General features: G+C 37.8%; 2 protein-coding genes across 2 annotated transcripts; one reads left to right on the top strand and one right to left on the bottom strand.

Moving 5' to 3' along the window:
- Positions 1–179: 179 nt before the first annotated feature.
- On the bottom strand, positions 180–4,282 carry LOC110757647 (S-adenosyl-L-methionine-dependent methyltransferases superfamily protein). The gene is made up of 8 exons (XM_021959336.2): positions 2,686–4,282; positions 2,459–2,608; positions 1,649–1,919; positions 1,450–1,560; positions 1,150–1,324; positions 774–1,046; positions 484–678; positions 180–402 (listed from the first exon to the last, which is right to left on the bottom strand). The coding sequence occupies exons 1-8, from the start codon at positions 4,237–4,239 to the stop codon at positions 180–182; spliced, it is 2,952 nt and encodes a 983-aa protein (XP_021815028.1). The 5' UTR covers positions 4,240–4,282.
- A 10,743-nt stretch (positions 4,283–15,025) lies between these two features.
- Positions 15,026–17,870, top strand: LOC110757604 (protein SHI RELATED SEQUENCE 1-like). Its single transcript, XM_021959266.2, has 2 exons — positions 15,026–16,331; positions 17,114–17,870. The coding sequence occupies exons 1-2, from the start codon at positions 15,632–15,634 to the stop codon at positions 17,533–17,535; spliced, it is 1,122 nt and encodes a 373-aa protein (XP_021814958.1). The 5' UTR covers positions 15,026–15,631; the 3' UTR covers positions 17,536–17,870.
- Positions 17,871–18,652: the final 782 nt, after the last annotated feature.

Genomic DNA, 18,652 nt, shown 5'->3' with positions numbered 1-18,652 from the left:
CAGGGTTACATGCAATTAACAACATGAACAAATACATCTCTATCTTGTTCAGTTCGTGTAGCAAAATTAGTTTGCATCCGAAACGACCTTAATGCTAGAAATTTGTTACATCAACAGTTCCGGCCTACAAACAGTCTGAGAGCACCATATATGAGCCGAATGCTCTGTTTTTTTGAATGTTAAGAAGAATTTCTATCTGCATATGTGTTTGGCCGCCATTTGCCTTTCTGTGCACTGAGCATCCCTTCTTGGTTTTTGGAGACGGTTAGACTAACCTCCCAATGCAGGGACTTCAACAAGTTCTCAACTTCCCCGATTGTGCTGGACTCATCACGGACTATGAATTTACCTCCAGGCCTGACAATCCTATCAATCTCTGCCAGTACAGGAGGAAGTTTGCATCTGCGACAACCAAAATAGGTACGGTTACCATGAATTCAAGATCACAATAGTGATTAGAATTATGAATGTGACGAGTTGTACCTCTTTTTAAGCTTTGAAAATAGATGGTCTGCATGGAGTAGGTCATAGGTTCTGGGATAAGTGCTAAAGGATTCACACCAGTCATGGTATATTCCGAAAAGACCGCGTTCATAGATTATGGGAAGTGTATCTGGTGAATCTACATTCACCACATTCATGACCCACACTTTAAGGTCCTTCAAAGCTGCAGCAAACCTGCACTCACGTAAGCACAACTTAGTTGAGATTACCACTTAGAACTAAGTAAAACAATTAGATAAATATAAGATCATCCTAATTAGTAGTAGTACCCTCCATAAACAGCTCTCATGTCCATGACATTTCTGACATTGGACCAATTAATGCCCAAACTTTTGATGTAAGTGTTATTGATGACTCTTTTCCAGTGTTCATAATCTCTTGCAAAATCTTGGGGTGCTGGCTTCCCATAGATGCCCATCTGGGAGCTGTTTAACCAGTAAGGAGGAGTCTGCAGTCGACTCGGCCATTTCTCAGGCCATTGAGTCCCTCTCTCCGATTTGTCAATCGGTGCCCGGTGCATGCATGCCTGCAGAGGTACGTACCTGCACAAAATACCCGAGTCATGATCAACTTGGCTGATCTAGTGATCTTAATCTTATTATGATCAACTTAGGCTATAGAACTAAAGTCATTATTGGAAGTTACCAGGCAGCATTGGGGTCATCATCGTTGTTGCACATAGGAGGCTGCTTTTGCTTTCTTTGCTCATAGCACTGATTTGAGGTGGGTTTGCGGTAGATGGCGGCCGCAACCAAATTTACCTTATCATTCTTGATGGCAACAACCTCCCAACACATGGACGCCGTCAGCGCAGACATTTCTACAAAATTGAAACATTCTCTTATCGAAATACTCTAGCATCGAATGTTGCCAATATATATAACGGGACAAGGAAACATTTTCCGCTTCACTATACATGTTACATGAAAAAGTTTGGTTCCCTACCCTTCCAAATTTCTACATCTTCTTTCTCCTTGCGGTAAACAGGAGTGGCTGACCACACAAAGTAACCCCCAGGCCGTAAAACCCGATTCAATTCCAAAAGTAGCATACCACCTGCAATGGTACATAAAAGAAATTGCCTAACCTTGTATATAATCAAGGGGAAAAACATTCCAGAAAGATCGAAGCTGATTAAATGAACCTTCTTTGTGCCAAGGGACCCTGCAACGGGCACAATGCACAACATCAAAGACCCTGCTGGGGAAGGGAAGCCTCTGGGAACCCATGACGGCAGAGATTGCAGGTATGCCCCTTTCAAGGGCAAACTGAACTTGAGCCTCATGCTCATCTTTGGGTGCAAATGACATTGTTAGAACCTCTCTGTCGAAAAGATAACCCCCAAAGCTAGCAACCCCACACCCGACGTCCAATATTACTCGAGTGTTCTTTCCCCATGCGATGCCCGGTACTGCCTGCATGCAACCAACAACATTAATTTCTTCATATGACCACTCAATTTTTGCCAAACTTTAGGCTCCGATTTGAGCTAATTAATTAAAACATTCCTAGATCTGTGATTGGTGTTATAATTCACTCCTATTATAACACTCATTTTACTTGTTGATCTTATACTCCAAAGTATAAACTTGTCATCAACTCATGTTATGAAATGTGGATTTGTTACATTATGTAGCGGTTTCTAGTATCATGCAATAATTTCTCGTAAATATATATTTTATAATAAATATAAATATAATTAAATTAGTAATATGGTATCTTCAATTGAATGATTGTTAAATCTAGTCACCTACGTGCACACGTGAGTGATTTCTAACTGTAGATGTATCTAAATTCCATAATGGAGTTCACATACATCAACGACATAAATTAGCTAACACATCAAGATCTATCATGCGTGGATTAAAACTATAGTACTTCTTGCATTACTAGTATACATGTGATAAAATGGTTTTATTTTAGAAAAGTATATCAAAGATGAAGAGATGCTTACGTTTTGAAGAAAGTCAATGTACACGAGGGCGCCATGTATGAACTGGGTCCCACCACCAGGAAAAGTCAACAATTCACCGGACACCTTAACCCAGTTCTGGTGGCCCTTCACCTCCGCCAGCAATGTGTGCGGTACATTATGGTACCATATCTGCTAGACCACAATAAAAAAGTTACATACCCACTCATCCAACCGTTGGATTAATTTCAATCAACGGCATTACGCACCTTGTCTCTGCTTTTCGGCCACTCGATAGATCTCTTGTAGCCTTCGGGGAGTGGGACCAGGCAAGTGGGCCCCTCCTGAGGGCAATGCCTCTCCCGGTGCTCGAAGTGTTTGGTCGAGCGCAATTGTTTCAAAGCTTTCTCGTTATCCAAACAAGGTATATAATCGGGACCCGCAGTGACGTTGCAAATCTGCCACGTGTAACCGTAGATGCCATCCTGACCGTCGGTTTCGTCCTTGCGCCTCTCCTTCTGGTTCTCCGACTGGTCTGCTTGCGTGGACCACGACTTCTTAGACTCCTTCGACTCCTTGGGAATGCCTGAGTTGTCCCCGCCCAGTAACGAATCGCCCGAGTTGGACTCAGTAGCTCCCTGCTTGCTTTGATCAGCTGCATTGCCCGCCTGCTTTTGCTGAGAGTCAAAGTCTTGTTGGGTTTTTTCTGGGCTTTGTTTATTTTGATCAGAAGGTGTTTGAGAAAAGTTCTGACCATCAGATGCCTTGTCTTGTACTAGCAGGGTCGTCGTCATTGCATGGTTCGTCACGTCTGAGAATTGTATTTCACCGATTTTGGTCATGTTGGATTCTGAATTTTGTTGCTCTTGCTTTAGCTGTTGGTTCTGTTGTTCTTTTGCTTTCTGTTGTTGATCACTCTCTGAAGTCTCATTTTGAGATTCTTGTGATGAACTTCCTTGCTGTTCATCTGATGATTGGTTTTGGGACTCTTGTTGTTGCTGACCTTGTTGTGCTGTACCTTGTTGCTGATCTGCAATATCTGATTTTTTGTCATTCCGAAAATCTTGAGAACTTCCTTCTCTGCTTTCAGAATTGTTATTATTTGTTTCTTGCTGATCTTGAGACTTGCTCTCTGAATTAATCATTGGATCATTTCCAGAACTACTGCCTTCTCCATTGCTTGTAAACATTTTCTGGTTGTTCTGATCAGATTGATCCTCAGAACCCTTCTGGCTGTTCTGATCAGATTGATCATCAGAACCCTTCTGGCTGCTGACGCTCTGTTCATCATGGTCAGCTTGTTGTTGGCTATGTTCAGCCACTGAGCTGGTCTGGTCCTCAGACAATTGGCTCTGGCTAATTTCTTTCTCCTTTTGATCCTGCAACTCTTCGCTAACTTGATCTTGCTTATTATCACCACCTCCACTACTATTTTGATCTTGTGTGCTACTGCCCTTTGATGAGTTGTGGGGTAGATCATCGGATTTGATGGCGTCGTCTGGGAGATCACCGGGGTTGTCTTCAAAGGCCTTAGGGTTTTCACCATTGTTATTACTATTGTCATTGCTGGTGCTTTTGGTGATCACTTGGGCCTGATCATCTTCGGAGGAAGCCATGTTCAATGCGGTGTTGGTTGTGTCATCGGGGGAGGCGGTCGTGGCGGTTCGAGTACTTCTGTTGGTGGTTTGTGGTGGAACTCCTGTATTAGAGTAGTTGAGCATCCATACAGCAAAAACACATACTGCTATGAACACCATAATCGTAACAGTTGAGGCGTAAGAATTTGATGATGACGACGACCGCTTGTTACTGCGTGACCTCATTGTGCTCTCTGTATCAGTGTGTGTGAGAGAGAGACAGAGAGAGATGAGGATTTGAGTTGTATTTTTGTGGGAAGAAAAAGAAAAGGATCTAGTTAGTGTGATTAGTTTGTCTAGAGGGATCTATGTTTGTGGAGGAAGATGAAAGCGAACATCGCAATTGAGAGAGACAGAGACAAATTCTAAGTTGGAATGTCTCAAGATCCAAAGGAGTCGGAAAAGGGAATTTGTTATACAACAAATATTTTCTTTTTTCCATGCAAACTAAGCAAATATTGCATGCATGATATATATATATATATATATATATGTGTGTGTGTGTAAGACTGCTTGAGCACACTTCCATGTAAATGTAAGTGTTGGGTTCCCATGCAAGCAGTGAAAGTAGAGAGAACATAAAATAAAAAAAACCCTTTTGGTAAGGCCCAAACCACACTGAAAAAACAAAAACTGGGCCTTGAGTAGCCTCTTAGGGCATTTTAAAGATCCACATCATTGAGACCCAAATAGAATTTTGGCTTATGTGCTTGGAAGGGCTTAATATATGGCCTTAGTTGAGGTCCTATTTCTTAAATATTTGATCAAATTTATTAGCCATTAAATCAAATTGGTTAGTATGATCCAACGGTTAAAAAATAGAGCCTCGCCTAAAGGCCATATATATAACTCTCACTATGAATTCTTGTATGTGCTTGATATTTAGAGCTTGATCAAAGTCTATAGCCCAAAAAGGAGAAGGTTGAGAGCGGGAGTAAAGTATTCTACCACTGAAGTTATAAACCTTCTTTCCATGATGTTTGCTCAAATGAGGATAAGATGTTTGATTAATTAACATTTTCCATGTTAATTACACACAAAATAACCAAAAAAGAAATGCGAGCGAAAGATAGCAGGTTCAAAATGAGTGGTCAGGGTATAGGCATGTATGTATCTTTCAGGTCCCGACTTCCATTGATATGAAACACACCTTTTGCCCCCTTAATTAAAGACACCATGCATGCTTTCTATGAAAACCAAGAACTAGGGAAGATGTGCAGGCCAGTCCACTGAAAATGATATACATTAGCTAGTCTCGTGACCTTCCTTAGGGTAAGGTAACCACCATGCCCAATCATAAACTCAAAAGAAACCATATATTTATATATATATATATATATATATATATATAGAATAGCGCCAAATTTCAATCCATAAGCTATATATATAGAGTTGCATTTGCATATGATCATTTAATTACATGCATGCATTCCAGGTGACAACGCCTCTATTCTATCTCAATGGGGCCTCACCTAACTAGTTTATTACCATGATCTCTCATGCACACATTTAATAATTTGGTTTCGCCGCAAAGGACCCACTAATGTTGTGGTTTGGAGCAAAATATTGCTCCTCTAGAAAAGGTCAAGATGAGTTTGAGTACTAGCATCCGTGTAATGCAGGAAAGGTCTTTTAAAATTAAAAATTAAAAAAAAAAAACTCATTGCTCACCACCTCCACTATGATTGAGTTTAATGTCATTTGGGGCTGTTTATTTTCAAAGTGTTACTAGAGAAATACTTTCTTACTCCACATTCTCCGATAATATATAATTGGATTAATAGTGTGGTAGTGTAATATATGCATGGATGAGTTGAGTTGAGTTAGGTATGGTGAAGAGTCTCATATCATATTGAACAAATACACAAAGGCTTTGGATTCATTGACAGACATAACTTATTGCAAGAATCATCAAACGAATTGTCTTTCTTTCCACGAGAGAATTATAAAAGTTGTATATTCCTTCCCCACCATCGATCAAATAAACGAAAATTTAATTACTTGATGGGTATTGGGTAACTCTTTGACTTGGATTACGACATCATAAGGAACACTATTCTGAGTTTGAATTTGATCAAGATTTGTGTTCGTCTCTTTGATGGTCAAAGCCCTAATAGAATTCAAAACATTGAGTACCGGTAGAACGAGAGGTTTATATTGTGTTCAAAGAGTACTTCCACTTGCTTTGCCAAATCAAAGGCAAATTAAAGGGCTGTAGAATTTATACCATCCATTGAGTGATTTGCATAAAGAATTATAAATTACGTACTATTTGCGAGAAGAAAAAAAAAAGGGGTTCCATATATAGTGTGTGAACATATTATATAATAATTAAAAGGTGTTGTGCCAAAAAAATATAAAAATACCATAAAATCAAAAGGGTTCATGGCAAAAGTTTGATGTTGCCATATTACTATTTTGGGCGGTGCATCACTTTCACCATGCACTGAGCAGGGATATATTGGATGGTATTTATGCTCTGCTTGTCCAATCGAGGCAACTTCAAAATCATGAAAATTCCAAAGGCACAATTCCACCATGTTACCAGCATCATTCACCCATTTTGAAAATGAGTTTTTGTTTAGTTTTTTACGTAACAGTAATACCAAAGGAATCAAAGTTTATATGAATACATTAATGATTGTCGGTGCAAATGGCCAATTGATGAAGACAGTGCGTTCGCCTCTTTGCACCTGACTAAGTTCAATTCCCCTCCTTTTGTCAAAATAAATATGATATATATGTACACATACTATTTACACAAATAAGGGGAAGGGATACAATAAAAACTTTACAATTGGAGGTCTGAAATTCTTGAGACAAGATCAAGTGGCATGACCGTACACAAACACAAAGTGAAGATTATCATCATCTAAAATCTTTAAGTATCAACTTTAGAAGTGTATTAATCAACTTGATGACATCCAATAGATTCTCTCTTTCTTTCTTTCTGCGTGGGCAGGCGTGTCACTGTGTGTCTCCATATTTGCTTGCATGAGAGCTTGAGCTCGGAGGAGGCAACCCATATTTCTTTACATCATTTCAATCCCCTTTATCTCTTTCCTAAAGGTTTGTTTGGGTGTCACGCACAGTTTCCCTTTGATGCTCTCACTCTATCCATTTATTGACTCATTATTTTTTTTTTACTGTAACTTTTCCCCCCATTAAAGACCTCTAACAGGTAAGTTTAAATATATATATATAGCCACGTTTAATTGATGTCCAATGATGGGGCTGAGACATAGGGCATAATATAGTACCAGCATGGTATAATATATATAGATAAGATTGAGTTCCTTTGTTCTTGTGTTTCAGAAATGTTGTTAAACCTTGAGCTCCGGGAACTGTTTTGATGACTTTGAGATGTCACTTTTTTTGTTCCAATTATGATTTAGACTGGCTACCTAATCTTGGACTGTCTTTAATCCTTGGATCCCCCATTCAAGTATGCTTGTTCAAAGTTTTTCTCCTTTTCTTTATGATGATCCACCAATAAATCTTAATTATTGTTTTCTGTTAATTTTGTTATCTAATTATGATTAACAAATAAGGTGATCATAATTTCCAAGGTTTCTATGTGTCTGTAAAAACCGTTAAAGTTGGGTGAAATTTTGAAAAAGTTGCACATGATATTGTTTGTACTAGAAGATAAGCCAAATTCACCCAAACCATCAACGATCCACCAGGACCTCTCATTGACTCAACAGTTGGTCTACACAGAAATTATTAGCCACAAGAAGAAGAAAAAAAAGGCTTAACATATGCTTTTGATCTTCATATCTAAAAGCCAGAGAGTAAGAACCCACTAGTATAGTGGTTTAAAGCAAATGTTCTCTCACAAGAAAGGTTCAGGTTCTAGGTTCGAGTCATTACACTCGTGTGGTGTGTGTAAGTTTAGTATGTTATCGTTTATCTCAATAGGAAATATCCTTAAACAAAAAACAAAAAATCATAAATGTGTGAAGATGGGTAAGTCAATGGCCCTAAGTTAATAATTAACTTGGCTTAAGCATAGAGTGGGGATCGATATAATAATGAAATTAAGTTTAAGTACCCTATGTACTTGTAAAATAAACTTGTGGGCTTATAGCTAAGTTTACTGAGGTTACTATTAGGAACTTAGGGTCAAAATGAAAAAGACTGATAAAATTATTTCCCCATATAATTGTGAATTGGAGTTACGCCTAGCTAGTGTCTAGTACCTAGATATATAGTATTTAATATTAGGGTTTGGACCTCTGAAAATAGCTCAGCTTCATGAATTGGCAATGTTATGGATGTATATGGAATTAGCCGTCTAAATAATAGACAGACACGTTTTGGACTACTCTTTTATTATTTACATTTTTCTTTGTTATTTTTAGGCAAATACTTATTTAACTAAGCTTAAAGGAAGATTATGTTTTGGTCATTTTAGTTAACAATAGCAATCAAGGAAAAAATCCAAATTTCTTTTTGACAAATCCAATAGTTAAATTATTTCAAACACGTGTTCCATAAGATGCTATTTATTTTGTTCACACTCATGTATGTATAGATTGGCCCTAAATGAATCAAAACACTTCTCAAATACATAAGTAAATACTTTTGATCACTTGAGCTACAATCACATTGCAGCTATGAGATATTCTTAAACGAAAGAACTGGCGACTCTACTAGAATAACCCATATAAAGTTTTTATTTTATATTTTTAATATCACAGTAAACGAGTATTTTTATGTTTACTATGAAGTGGATGGTTAACGACAAATTTTCATTATGAGTTAGTTCACACACACACACATTATCAATATATGTCATGTGAGTTCGAATTTGAGATCATTATTTCGCAAGTAAAAGCATTTTCCATTTGGCTAGACCTCATCAACATCTCTCGATAATGTTAAAAGAAGTTTAACAAAACATTTATATTAAAAAAAAAGTTTGATAGCAACGAAAGAACGCAGTTATAAAGTTGAATATTTTCATTGAATTGACATGACAACAAATATACACAGCCATGATGCATTTCTGACTAATAATCTGCTTCTATGGATCCATAGGCCATAAAGTAAATTAGGCAGAAATTTTGAACTCCAAATCCAGTGGTCCTGGGTTGCCTTTCGGCTTGATAACACTTTTAGTTAGGCAAGCACCAACAAATTGGCTCAATTTTGGCTAATATTGACTAATTGAGCGCTGATGAGCATTTAATGAAATTAATTCTACACCATTTTTCTAAAACTTTCACCAAACAATATTTATATCTAACTTTTTAACCGCCATGATAATTACAGACACTGACCTACCAAGTTTTTATCTGTAAGCAACATTGACCTCACCCCTGGCCTGACCCCCAAGGTTTTTCTTTTTCTGGTCAGTGAGCTAAGAGGGTGAGATATATAGACCCAGAATATAGGAACTAACCTGCAGAGAATGCAGAAAAAAGAATTGCTGAGGATTTGGTTAGTTGTTATGAAGGAAAATGGACATATAGGTGGTCGATATTTGTTAAAATATCATAGACCTAGAATATATATTTAATTAATAAGTAAAATGTTACAATATAAGTATATTAATAACAACATGTGCGGGTGTAATTTGATACGAAAATTCTATATTCTAAAGTATTGAGTTATATTTGAATTTTAAGAATTGATACTTGGTCCTTTTATTCTTACAATCTTTTTGACAACTAGTGAACCATGGAATATACAATTTTCTTGTTTATATAAAATTAGATCTCAGTTGGTCAACTTAGAAATGGGACCAAGTGTCTAATCTAGTCCAGTAAATCCAGTCCCACTCCAACAGTGGTTTCAAAGATGAGAAAGGGTGGGCCCAAATTCAGCTCATGATCAACGAAATCATCAACAACATCCACTGTTCATGAGCAACCAGAACCAGCTCTGAGTGAAAGACTGAAACAAACCCCAAGGAATAAAAATGTATGCATGTATGTATTTGGGCTGCTTCTTCGCTTCTTTACAATTGAGAGAGAGAGAGAGAGAGAGAGAGAGGAGGAAGGGAGGCAACCAAATCTTTTGAGCATATTTTTGACTTCCTGTGTATCACATGCCGGTTCCCATCAAACCCCAAATTTATTGCTTTGACAGCGACCTCCCTCCCCTCAGTCTCCTCAAACCCTCCTCTTTGCTTTATCAACCATTTCCCCTGCCACATACATTAATTTACAACTTACTTCAAATGTCAAGTAAGAAGAACCCACTTGAATAATTACTTTGCCCAATTCTTGAGTGCCCAAAAAACAGAAAAAATAATTGGATTGCAAAATGAAAAGGGTACTAATTGGGGTTTCCCAAAAAAGGAAGTTTTTTTTATAACCCTATAATCAATAGCATAACGTTGCTTGCTTGTGACCCAAGAAGGAGGGGAGGGGGTTAGTTAACCTTGGGATTTGTGGTATTTTTTTGGGGGTTACCCTTAATTCCCTTCCTTCTATTTAAATACCTCTTTCAATAATATTTCACTTCCAATAGTCGGAATTAGAGTAATACGAGAGATACCAATTATTATGATGGTGATCTATTTGTTTTCAATCTAGATTCACTCTGAACTTTATTTATTCGCAAATGACGCATTAAACTAAATAAACGCGTTTTGTTTTGTTTTGTTGGCTTCTACTACGATACAGTTGACACAGTAAGTATCCTCTTTCTCTCTCTCTCTCTCTTCTCTGTGGATTTTGTAGAGAAGGAAAGAAAAAGTTTCTCTCTCTTGTTTTGTAAGTTATACATGAAGCAAGCAAAGGAAAAAGGAAAAGGATGGAAATGAAGCATAAAGTAGCTAAGGTGGTAGTCAACCATGGGAACAAACACAGGGCTCGAGAATGACAGACAGACAGACACACCACTGCAGGTACACACAATTATTGGGACTCGCACACATCCATCATTATTCACTTCTCTTCCTTCCTTCCTTCCTTCCCACCACACAAACCCAAAAAACCCAAAACCAACAACACAACAAAAACATAACTAATAATAAATAAAGCCTCCCTTTTTCCTTTTTTTTTCTTTGTTTTTTTTTCACCCACCCTTTTATTTGGGTAACTTAATGCGCGTGCCACACAAGACAGAAAACTTCAACTATATCTTCATGATGTACACAACTAGTTTGTCTTCATGATGTACATAACACAACTAGTTTGTTTTCTATGGACTAAAAATTTAAGGAGGTGATTTTCCCACTCCCCTTTAATTCACATATATTTTTATTTTTTTAAAATATTTTTTATTATAAAATAAAAGGGAGTGTAAGTGAACAAAAGAGGAGGGAGAAGAACATACAATTTTAAAAAAATGGAGTGTAAGTGAATAAAAAGGGAGTGGGAAAATCAGTACTCAAAGTTTAAAACTAAATTGATAACAATTTCAGTTTTCAATTTTTAGTTTTTAAACACTACAAATTTGTTTGGTAACTGATTTCAATTTTTTGTTTTATGTGGAACTTATAAATTGAATATTTTAGGGTCAACTTGTGAATTTGAAATTATAGAATGAAAATGTATGTTACAAAGAGTTTGTATTATTTTTCGGTGAACTTTTTGAAATCATGATGATTTTTTTTTGTTGCAAATTTTGGATATGGAGGTCCCAAGGTTTGGACTGGGTCCGTGGCTAAACGCAATAATCGGGCAGCCGGGTCCAAGTCGGGAGGTTCCAAATATTGAGTTTTGCTAATTAGAGTGCATTTCATGTGCAGTTATGTAAAATTAGTGAATGAAAAATGAGCGCAAACTAAAAACAATTTTAAGTTGCTTTAAAAAATAAGGTTGATTTTAAAAACTAGTTTGCACTTTTTCTTTTTAAATAATGAATATATAGGCATTCTTCACATGATTTCATATATATATATATTTTTTTTCCATAAGACTAAAAACAAAACTAGTGATATTGTATTTGTTTTTTGTTTTGTTCGTTTTCCTTCTCCTCTTCCTCGGCTCCTTCCAATAAGTTAATAACATGTATACAAATTAGATCTTAACCAATTTGTATTAAATATTGAATCACATACTTCGCTTTCGCAAACCCCCTTCTACTAATTAATTAGGATTTAGTAGGTCTAAAAGGATTTTGTTTTGACCTTAAATTTCAATGACAACCCATGCAAGATTCATGAATCTAGACCCATTTCCATGCTTTTCTATTTATGTTCACAAAAAGTAATCATATATGTATTTATTCCTCACATGCATTCTGAATCGACGAACGAGATTCTCGTTTATAAGAACAAATTTCACTTATGCGAGAGATGTGATTATTAATATACGATTAATTATACAGACAAAAGCAGCAAAACAATGTTAAGTAACAAATATTTATAAATAAATTTAAAAGAACCAAAAAAAAAAAGAGACTTGCTTAGTGGTGTATGTCATCAAACATTATAAGCATGAGCATGCAAAGTTGTAGCAACAAGAAGTCCATATGATATATTATTCACATAAACAGGTAAAGTAAGTCGTAGTAGTTAGCCAGCTGTAATTTCAAAAGTTGACAATGACCCCTTATTAATTTACCTTGACATTTCTTTCAATTCCAATCTCTCAGTCTCAATCTCATATGCTATGAGTTCGATTTTATATAAAATTCTTGTTACCCTTGTTACTTTTGGCAACTTGGATGACAACAATACTTGTGCTTTTATTATACACTTCAAATTTATTTTTCCCTGCTCACCTAGTTGTGGATTGTGTTGTTTGTAGTTTTAAGTTGTATGTGCACCCGAATTTCTGTGTTCGAATCTTCCCCCATGTAGTATTGCTTGTATAAAAAACAATTGCGTTAGTAATTGCATAGTACCCAATAAAGAACAATTTAATATGACACTATAGGACCCACTAGTAGAGCAAAGGACCAACTTGTGTAGTGATTTGGAGTAATTGCTCGTCCAATCAAGATTCTGGATTCGGGTCATAACATCCATGTTGTGTGTGTGAGTTTAGCATATTATAAACCCCTTTCAACAGGAAATGTCCTAAAAATAAGAAGTGACATTGTACTATACATATGATTTTATCGTATGAATGAGTGATTGGACGAATTAATTTGTCCAACTTCCACGAAATTCAGTTTGCAAAATCTAACAAAAAAGAAAAAAAAACCCTAGTTGAGTTGAAGTTTCAAGTACAAATAAAAGAAGTGATGGCCTCCCACATAAATATCTGACTTTGAGAACTGAGGGTGGTCCAGTTTTCTATCAACAAAAAGCATTCAGCCACCTCCAACTCGTGATGCCAAAATTCTAGTTACGTATATTTTTGGATGGTTAAGATTTTATTGAGTGAGTGAGAGGTGAGAGAGCAGCTTGTCCTCAACATTTTCAACAGGAACCATGAGAAGTCTATGTCCAATTTGACACCCTAAATCTAATAATTTACCAAATAAACAGAAAATAAAAAGGAAGAGACCATTTTTTTATTATTAATATTTTCGCAAACTGACGAAGATGCCATTCACGTTCTTATGACGTGGCTTGATGTGACTGGGTGGTGCAGTTCCCAACCATGGGCCGATAAACATTCATTTCGGCCGTCGACCGAAATTGGTAGACACAAACTTACAAAAAGAAAATTAGAAATTCAAAACTCCAATTCATTTTTCATTTTAATTTTTCCAGATGTTATTATGAAAAATATAAAAGATAAACACACACACTTTGGGGGGAGACAGAATATTGTACGAGGAAGCTTTGCACTTGGCCGACTCATGTCCCACTAGAGCCATGCCAGGTCAGCTTCTGGGCCCAACAAAATGTTGGGTCCCCCATGACGTGGACAAACTTTTGGTAATTGGTAGGGTCGTAAAACGACCCAAACCCACAACGTTTCACTATTTTGATTTTGAGTGACTATGAAGCTGCATAAATTATTTACTACTACTCCATTGGAACGGCGCGTCGTCCAGCGGTGCGGCGGAGCCCGTAAAACTAACCTTTAACGCCGTTTGTTTATTGCATTAAAAGACGAAACTACCCCTTGATTCAAATAGTCAACTGCAGATCATATGGTCCCACAGTGACTAACTATTCATTAATAAAAGTTTGGAATATGCCGAAATTAGTTTAATTAAATTTTGGGAGAAAAATAAAACACAAATTAAATTATTAAAAGGGGTAATTTAAAAAAAAAAAAGTACGAGGAGGTGGCGCTGTGTTCCCCTATGTTACCGCAATAGATGCAAACAACATGCTTATATTCTAGAAATACGACAAAATACGCCTCTTTTTCACTGCCCAAATCTCTCTACTTCAATAAACAAATAGTAAAAAATAATCTAAAGTATTGCTGACCCCTGAATACTGTTATTGATAAGTTAAAAAATATTAAAACTTTGTACCAGGGTTTAATATGCACATCAATGTAACAAACGTGAGTTAGGTTAATTGGCTAATACAGTATATTAACTTCTTTATATCCGCGATCCATCCTCTACGTATCCTTTTCTCAAAAGAAAAACCATCTCATTGTATATTAGTAACGTAACATTTACTGGATAAATAAGATTTGAATTTACTAAATTGCCCTATGCAGACAAGTGGCCGTAAAAGAGTGGAGGAGAATTTTGCTTTACAGCTAAAGCTTGGTGTAATGACCAACATAATTTTCACCCAAAAAAAAAAAAAAAAGATAAACAATTTGGTCATGTGAAGTGAAAAGGAAAGGTGGAATAAAAGTCGGATAAAAAAAGTGTTAATTATTTACGTGCCGAATATTAATGGTGAATACAAGTGAGTTTTGGAGTGTGTTTAAAAAATAATATTTGGAGCAGAAATAAATAAATTAAAAATAAGGGGAAATAAAAATAAGGGTCTGTCATTAAAGAAAAGTGGCGGGTTTTCCGGTGCAAAAAGGACGAAGGAGCAAAAAGCTGGCGAGACGACACGTATCGATGGAATTGACCGTTGGATGAGCATGCGAATTTAACAGTGATTGATCATTCTTTCTTCCATTTGAGATGAGATTATGACATCCATAGCTAACGAAAAGAGAAAGGTGTTATGTTATACAGTCAGTCACAGAGAGAGAGAGAGAGAAACAAGAGGCACTGCTCTCAGAGCTAAAAAGCTCATCACCTGCAAACAAATCAGAGAGGGAGGGAGAGAGAGAGAGAGAGAGAGAGAGAGAGAGAGAGAGAGAGAGAGAAAGAGAAACTTAAATTTGTGTGAGCAGCTTGTGCAGTGCAGACACAGAGAAAGAGAGAAAGAGAGGCATGGCGGCGTAGCAGTGAGAGAGAGAGAGAGACTTAAATGCTTTGAAATTTACAGACGAACACAGCACAGCACAGCACAGTGAAGAAGAGAAGGGAAGGGAATTAAAAGCGCGATTAACGCTGCCAAACAGAGCCTAACGTCTGTCTCTCTCTCTGTAAATTTTCACCCATTTTCTCCAAACCCAACAAACACTAAGCACACCCAAAACTCTCATATACTCACACAAACTTCACAGATTACATAAAGATTAAAACTTTAAGCACAACAGTAAATACCCATCAGGGAATTGGGTGTGAAATTGGGTTCAGAATTGAGAGTGGAGCTTGATTTTGATATGGATTTTCGGTCACAATTGGGGCAGCAATGGCTGGTTTTTTCTCGTTAGGCAGAGGCGGCAACAACAACCACCAAGATCAAGACCACCATAACAGCAATAACCCACCCCCACCTGATCATCAAATTGCTCCGGAGACGTTCTGGTACAAGAATGAGGACGTGGCAGCTCAGCCGTACAAAGGGTTCGAGCTATGGCAGCAACAAGAGCAGCTCCTCCAGCTCCAAACCCAGCCACCACGCCTCTTCCACCACCACCCCCATCACCATCAAGATCTCTACGCATCCGCTGCCGCTCTAGGCGTGGGGCCCAGCAGCAGGGGCTCGGATGACACGTCGTCGTCGCGGTCGGCCGCCGCGTTGATGATGATGAGGTCGTCCTCCGGCGGAGGCGCAGGTGGAAGCGGAGGAGGAACCGCCAGCTGTCAAGACTGCGGAAACCAAGCCAAGAAAGATTGCATTCACATGAGGTGCCGGACTTGCTGCAAGAGCCGAGGGTTCGACTGCCCGACCCACGTGAAGAGCACGTGGGTTCCGGCGTCGAAGCGCCGCGAGCGGCAGCAACAGCTCATGGCTTTGCAGCAGCAGCAGCAACAACAGCAGCAGCAAGAACATCATCAACAACGACAGCAGCAGCAGCAGCTGCAAGTGATTCGGGGAGAGAATTCCAAGAGGCTGAGAGAAAATCCAAACTCCAATTCTTCCCTTCGCATTCTCGGCAACTCGTCAGGTACTATTATATATATATATATATATATATATATATCTATGTATGTACAGTTTTTTGTTTTTGTTTTTTATAGTTTGAGAAAACAGACTTACTCAGAGTTTCTTGAAAATTTGACCCTCGTCTGAGAGAGAATATTAGGCAGAAGTTCTGAAGAAAAAGAGAGAAAAGAAAGAAAAGAAAGAAAGGGTTTTGGAAGGTAGCGAGTAAAAAGATAAACACAAGAAGTAGAAGAGCATATCGATTGCGTGTGGAGTGGAAATCGACCTCCATAGTAAAAATCTTCTTCTTCTCCTCCATAGTAGAATAGCATATCAGACGTCGTCAGCTTTTTCCTCTCTTTCTTTCTTTCTTTTGATCATTATCTCCCCTTTTCCTTTTCCAATAATACTGTTATCCAGTCGTCCTGACGAGTTTCAACATTGACAGGGAAGAAAGACACACTATTTTTCTTTCTTGCCTTGGCCTATAGCTACAGCTAGCTTTAGCTTACCCTCTTTTGTTATGTGTGCGCTTGTGGCCATCTCTCTCCCTCTCTCCCTCTCTCTCCCCCTCTCTCCCTCTCTCCCTCTCCTTCTCCCTCTGGCTTGTTGATATCTGTGTTCATGTATGTGCGTTTCCTTGCTTTTGTGTGCCTTTCTTTTTCTTTTCTTTAAAAAATAAGATAAACAATTTCTTAATTTCCACTCTTTTCTTTTGTATTATTGTATATACCATGAAGAAAATATAATATAGTTTATATGATGGTTTTGGGCTAATATTACTTTGTGTATGTATTTATGTAGGGTTGGAGTTGGGGAATTTTCCGGCAGAAGTGAGCTCGCCCGCGGTGTTTCGCTGCGTAAGAGTGAGCTCCATCGAGGACGACGATGATCAGTACGCGTATCAGACGGCTGTGAACATAGGAGGCCATTTGTTTAAAGGAATTCTCTACGACCAAGGCCCCGAAACCTCTAACTACAACATGAACATGGCTGCTGCCGCTGCTGCGGCTGAAACTTCATCTGGTGGCGGTGGAGTTAATATCCAGCCGCTCAATCTCATTGCTGGCGCCACCACCGCCGCCAACACAGCCACCATTGGCGGCGGTGATGACGAGGGTGTGGCGGGGGCTTCCACGACAGTTATAGATCCTTCTTCTCTATACCCAGCTCCACTTAACACATACATGGCTGGTACGCAATTCTTCCTACCACCAAGATCTTGATCATCATCATCAAACAAAAGTTTCTCACCACATTCTTCATCCTTCTTCTTCTTCTTCTTGACTGCCTGCTGCGGTCGACTTTGGCGTAGTTAGTTAGTGTGGACTCTCAAATATTTGATAATATCTTTGTAGCAAAATTGACACCCCCTCCCATTTGAACTAGCTTAGCTAGGAGAGCTAGAGAGAGAGAGAGAGAGAGAGAGAGAGTAGAAAGAAACGAGAACCAGCTTAGAGGAAAATGATGCGCAACAACGAACGAGTTTGTTTTGTTGACAGTTTCCAATGCTTGTTAATTAGTTAATTTAAACATGATCATTATTATTCTTCGGTCTGAATTATTTTCTTGTTCAAATTCAAAGATGTTAGTGTTTACTTGATTTCTTCTTCTTTTTTTTGTTTAAATATATGATTTTGTTGTGTTTGGTGGGTATTTTTTCCTCTCCTGGTTTGAAACCCCGTAACACGTTTTGGTTGGATTTGAACTTGGAAGCTGCTTTATTTCCTGTTTACTCGTATGTTTGCCGGTTTGAAATGAATCACGAAAACTTGGTTTCTTCTTTTGTTGGACAAACTTCAAAGACTTCTTGTTTTTCATTTCGGTATGGGCGGTCCAGCCATGCATGACCAGCATTCAAGTTCAAAAGGTCAAGCAACCCTCTCTCTCTCTCTCTCTCTCTCTCTCTCTCAATTAATATTTTACTTCGTTTGACCCTAATCGTAAAATGCATAGATGCGACCTTGATGTTAAAATGGGAAAATTTGCTTACTATCTGCAGTGGTTTAATGCTTCTGCAGGAAGGTATATATAATTACAGAAAATGCTTCACATTTTTTGGAATATATATATGCACATGAACTTAAATAATATTGTTACTTACTGTATGAAAATTTAGGAATTGTAAAGAAAGCAGACAATTGAAAGGCTTTCCTTAGTTTACAAACTATTCTGACCGATTGCATGTTCTCTCATTTTTCATACATCAATGGTCTCTGCAGTTATCTATTTCTCCCTTCCCATTAGAAGCCCCCTTTAAACCTTTTAATTTCAGCTTTGCTTTGGTAATCTTCTTTTGTGCCAAAATATAAATGAATATATAAATTTAAGAGGGAAACATTC

This window comes from Prunus avium, chromosome 7 (genome assembly GCF_965620075.1).
Source record: "Prunus avium chromosome 7, drPruAviu1.hap1.1, whole genome shotgun sequence".
Classification (NCBI taxonomy): Eukaryota; Viridiplantae; Streptophyta; class Magnoliopsida; order Rosales; family Rosaceae; genus Prunus; species Prunus avium.
Note: the sequence above shows the minus strand (reverse complement) of the source record. Positions and strands in the feature narration are given on the sequence as shown.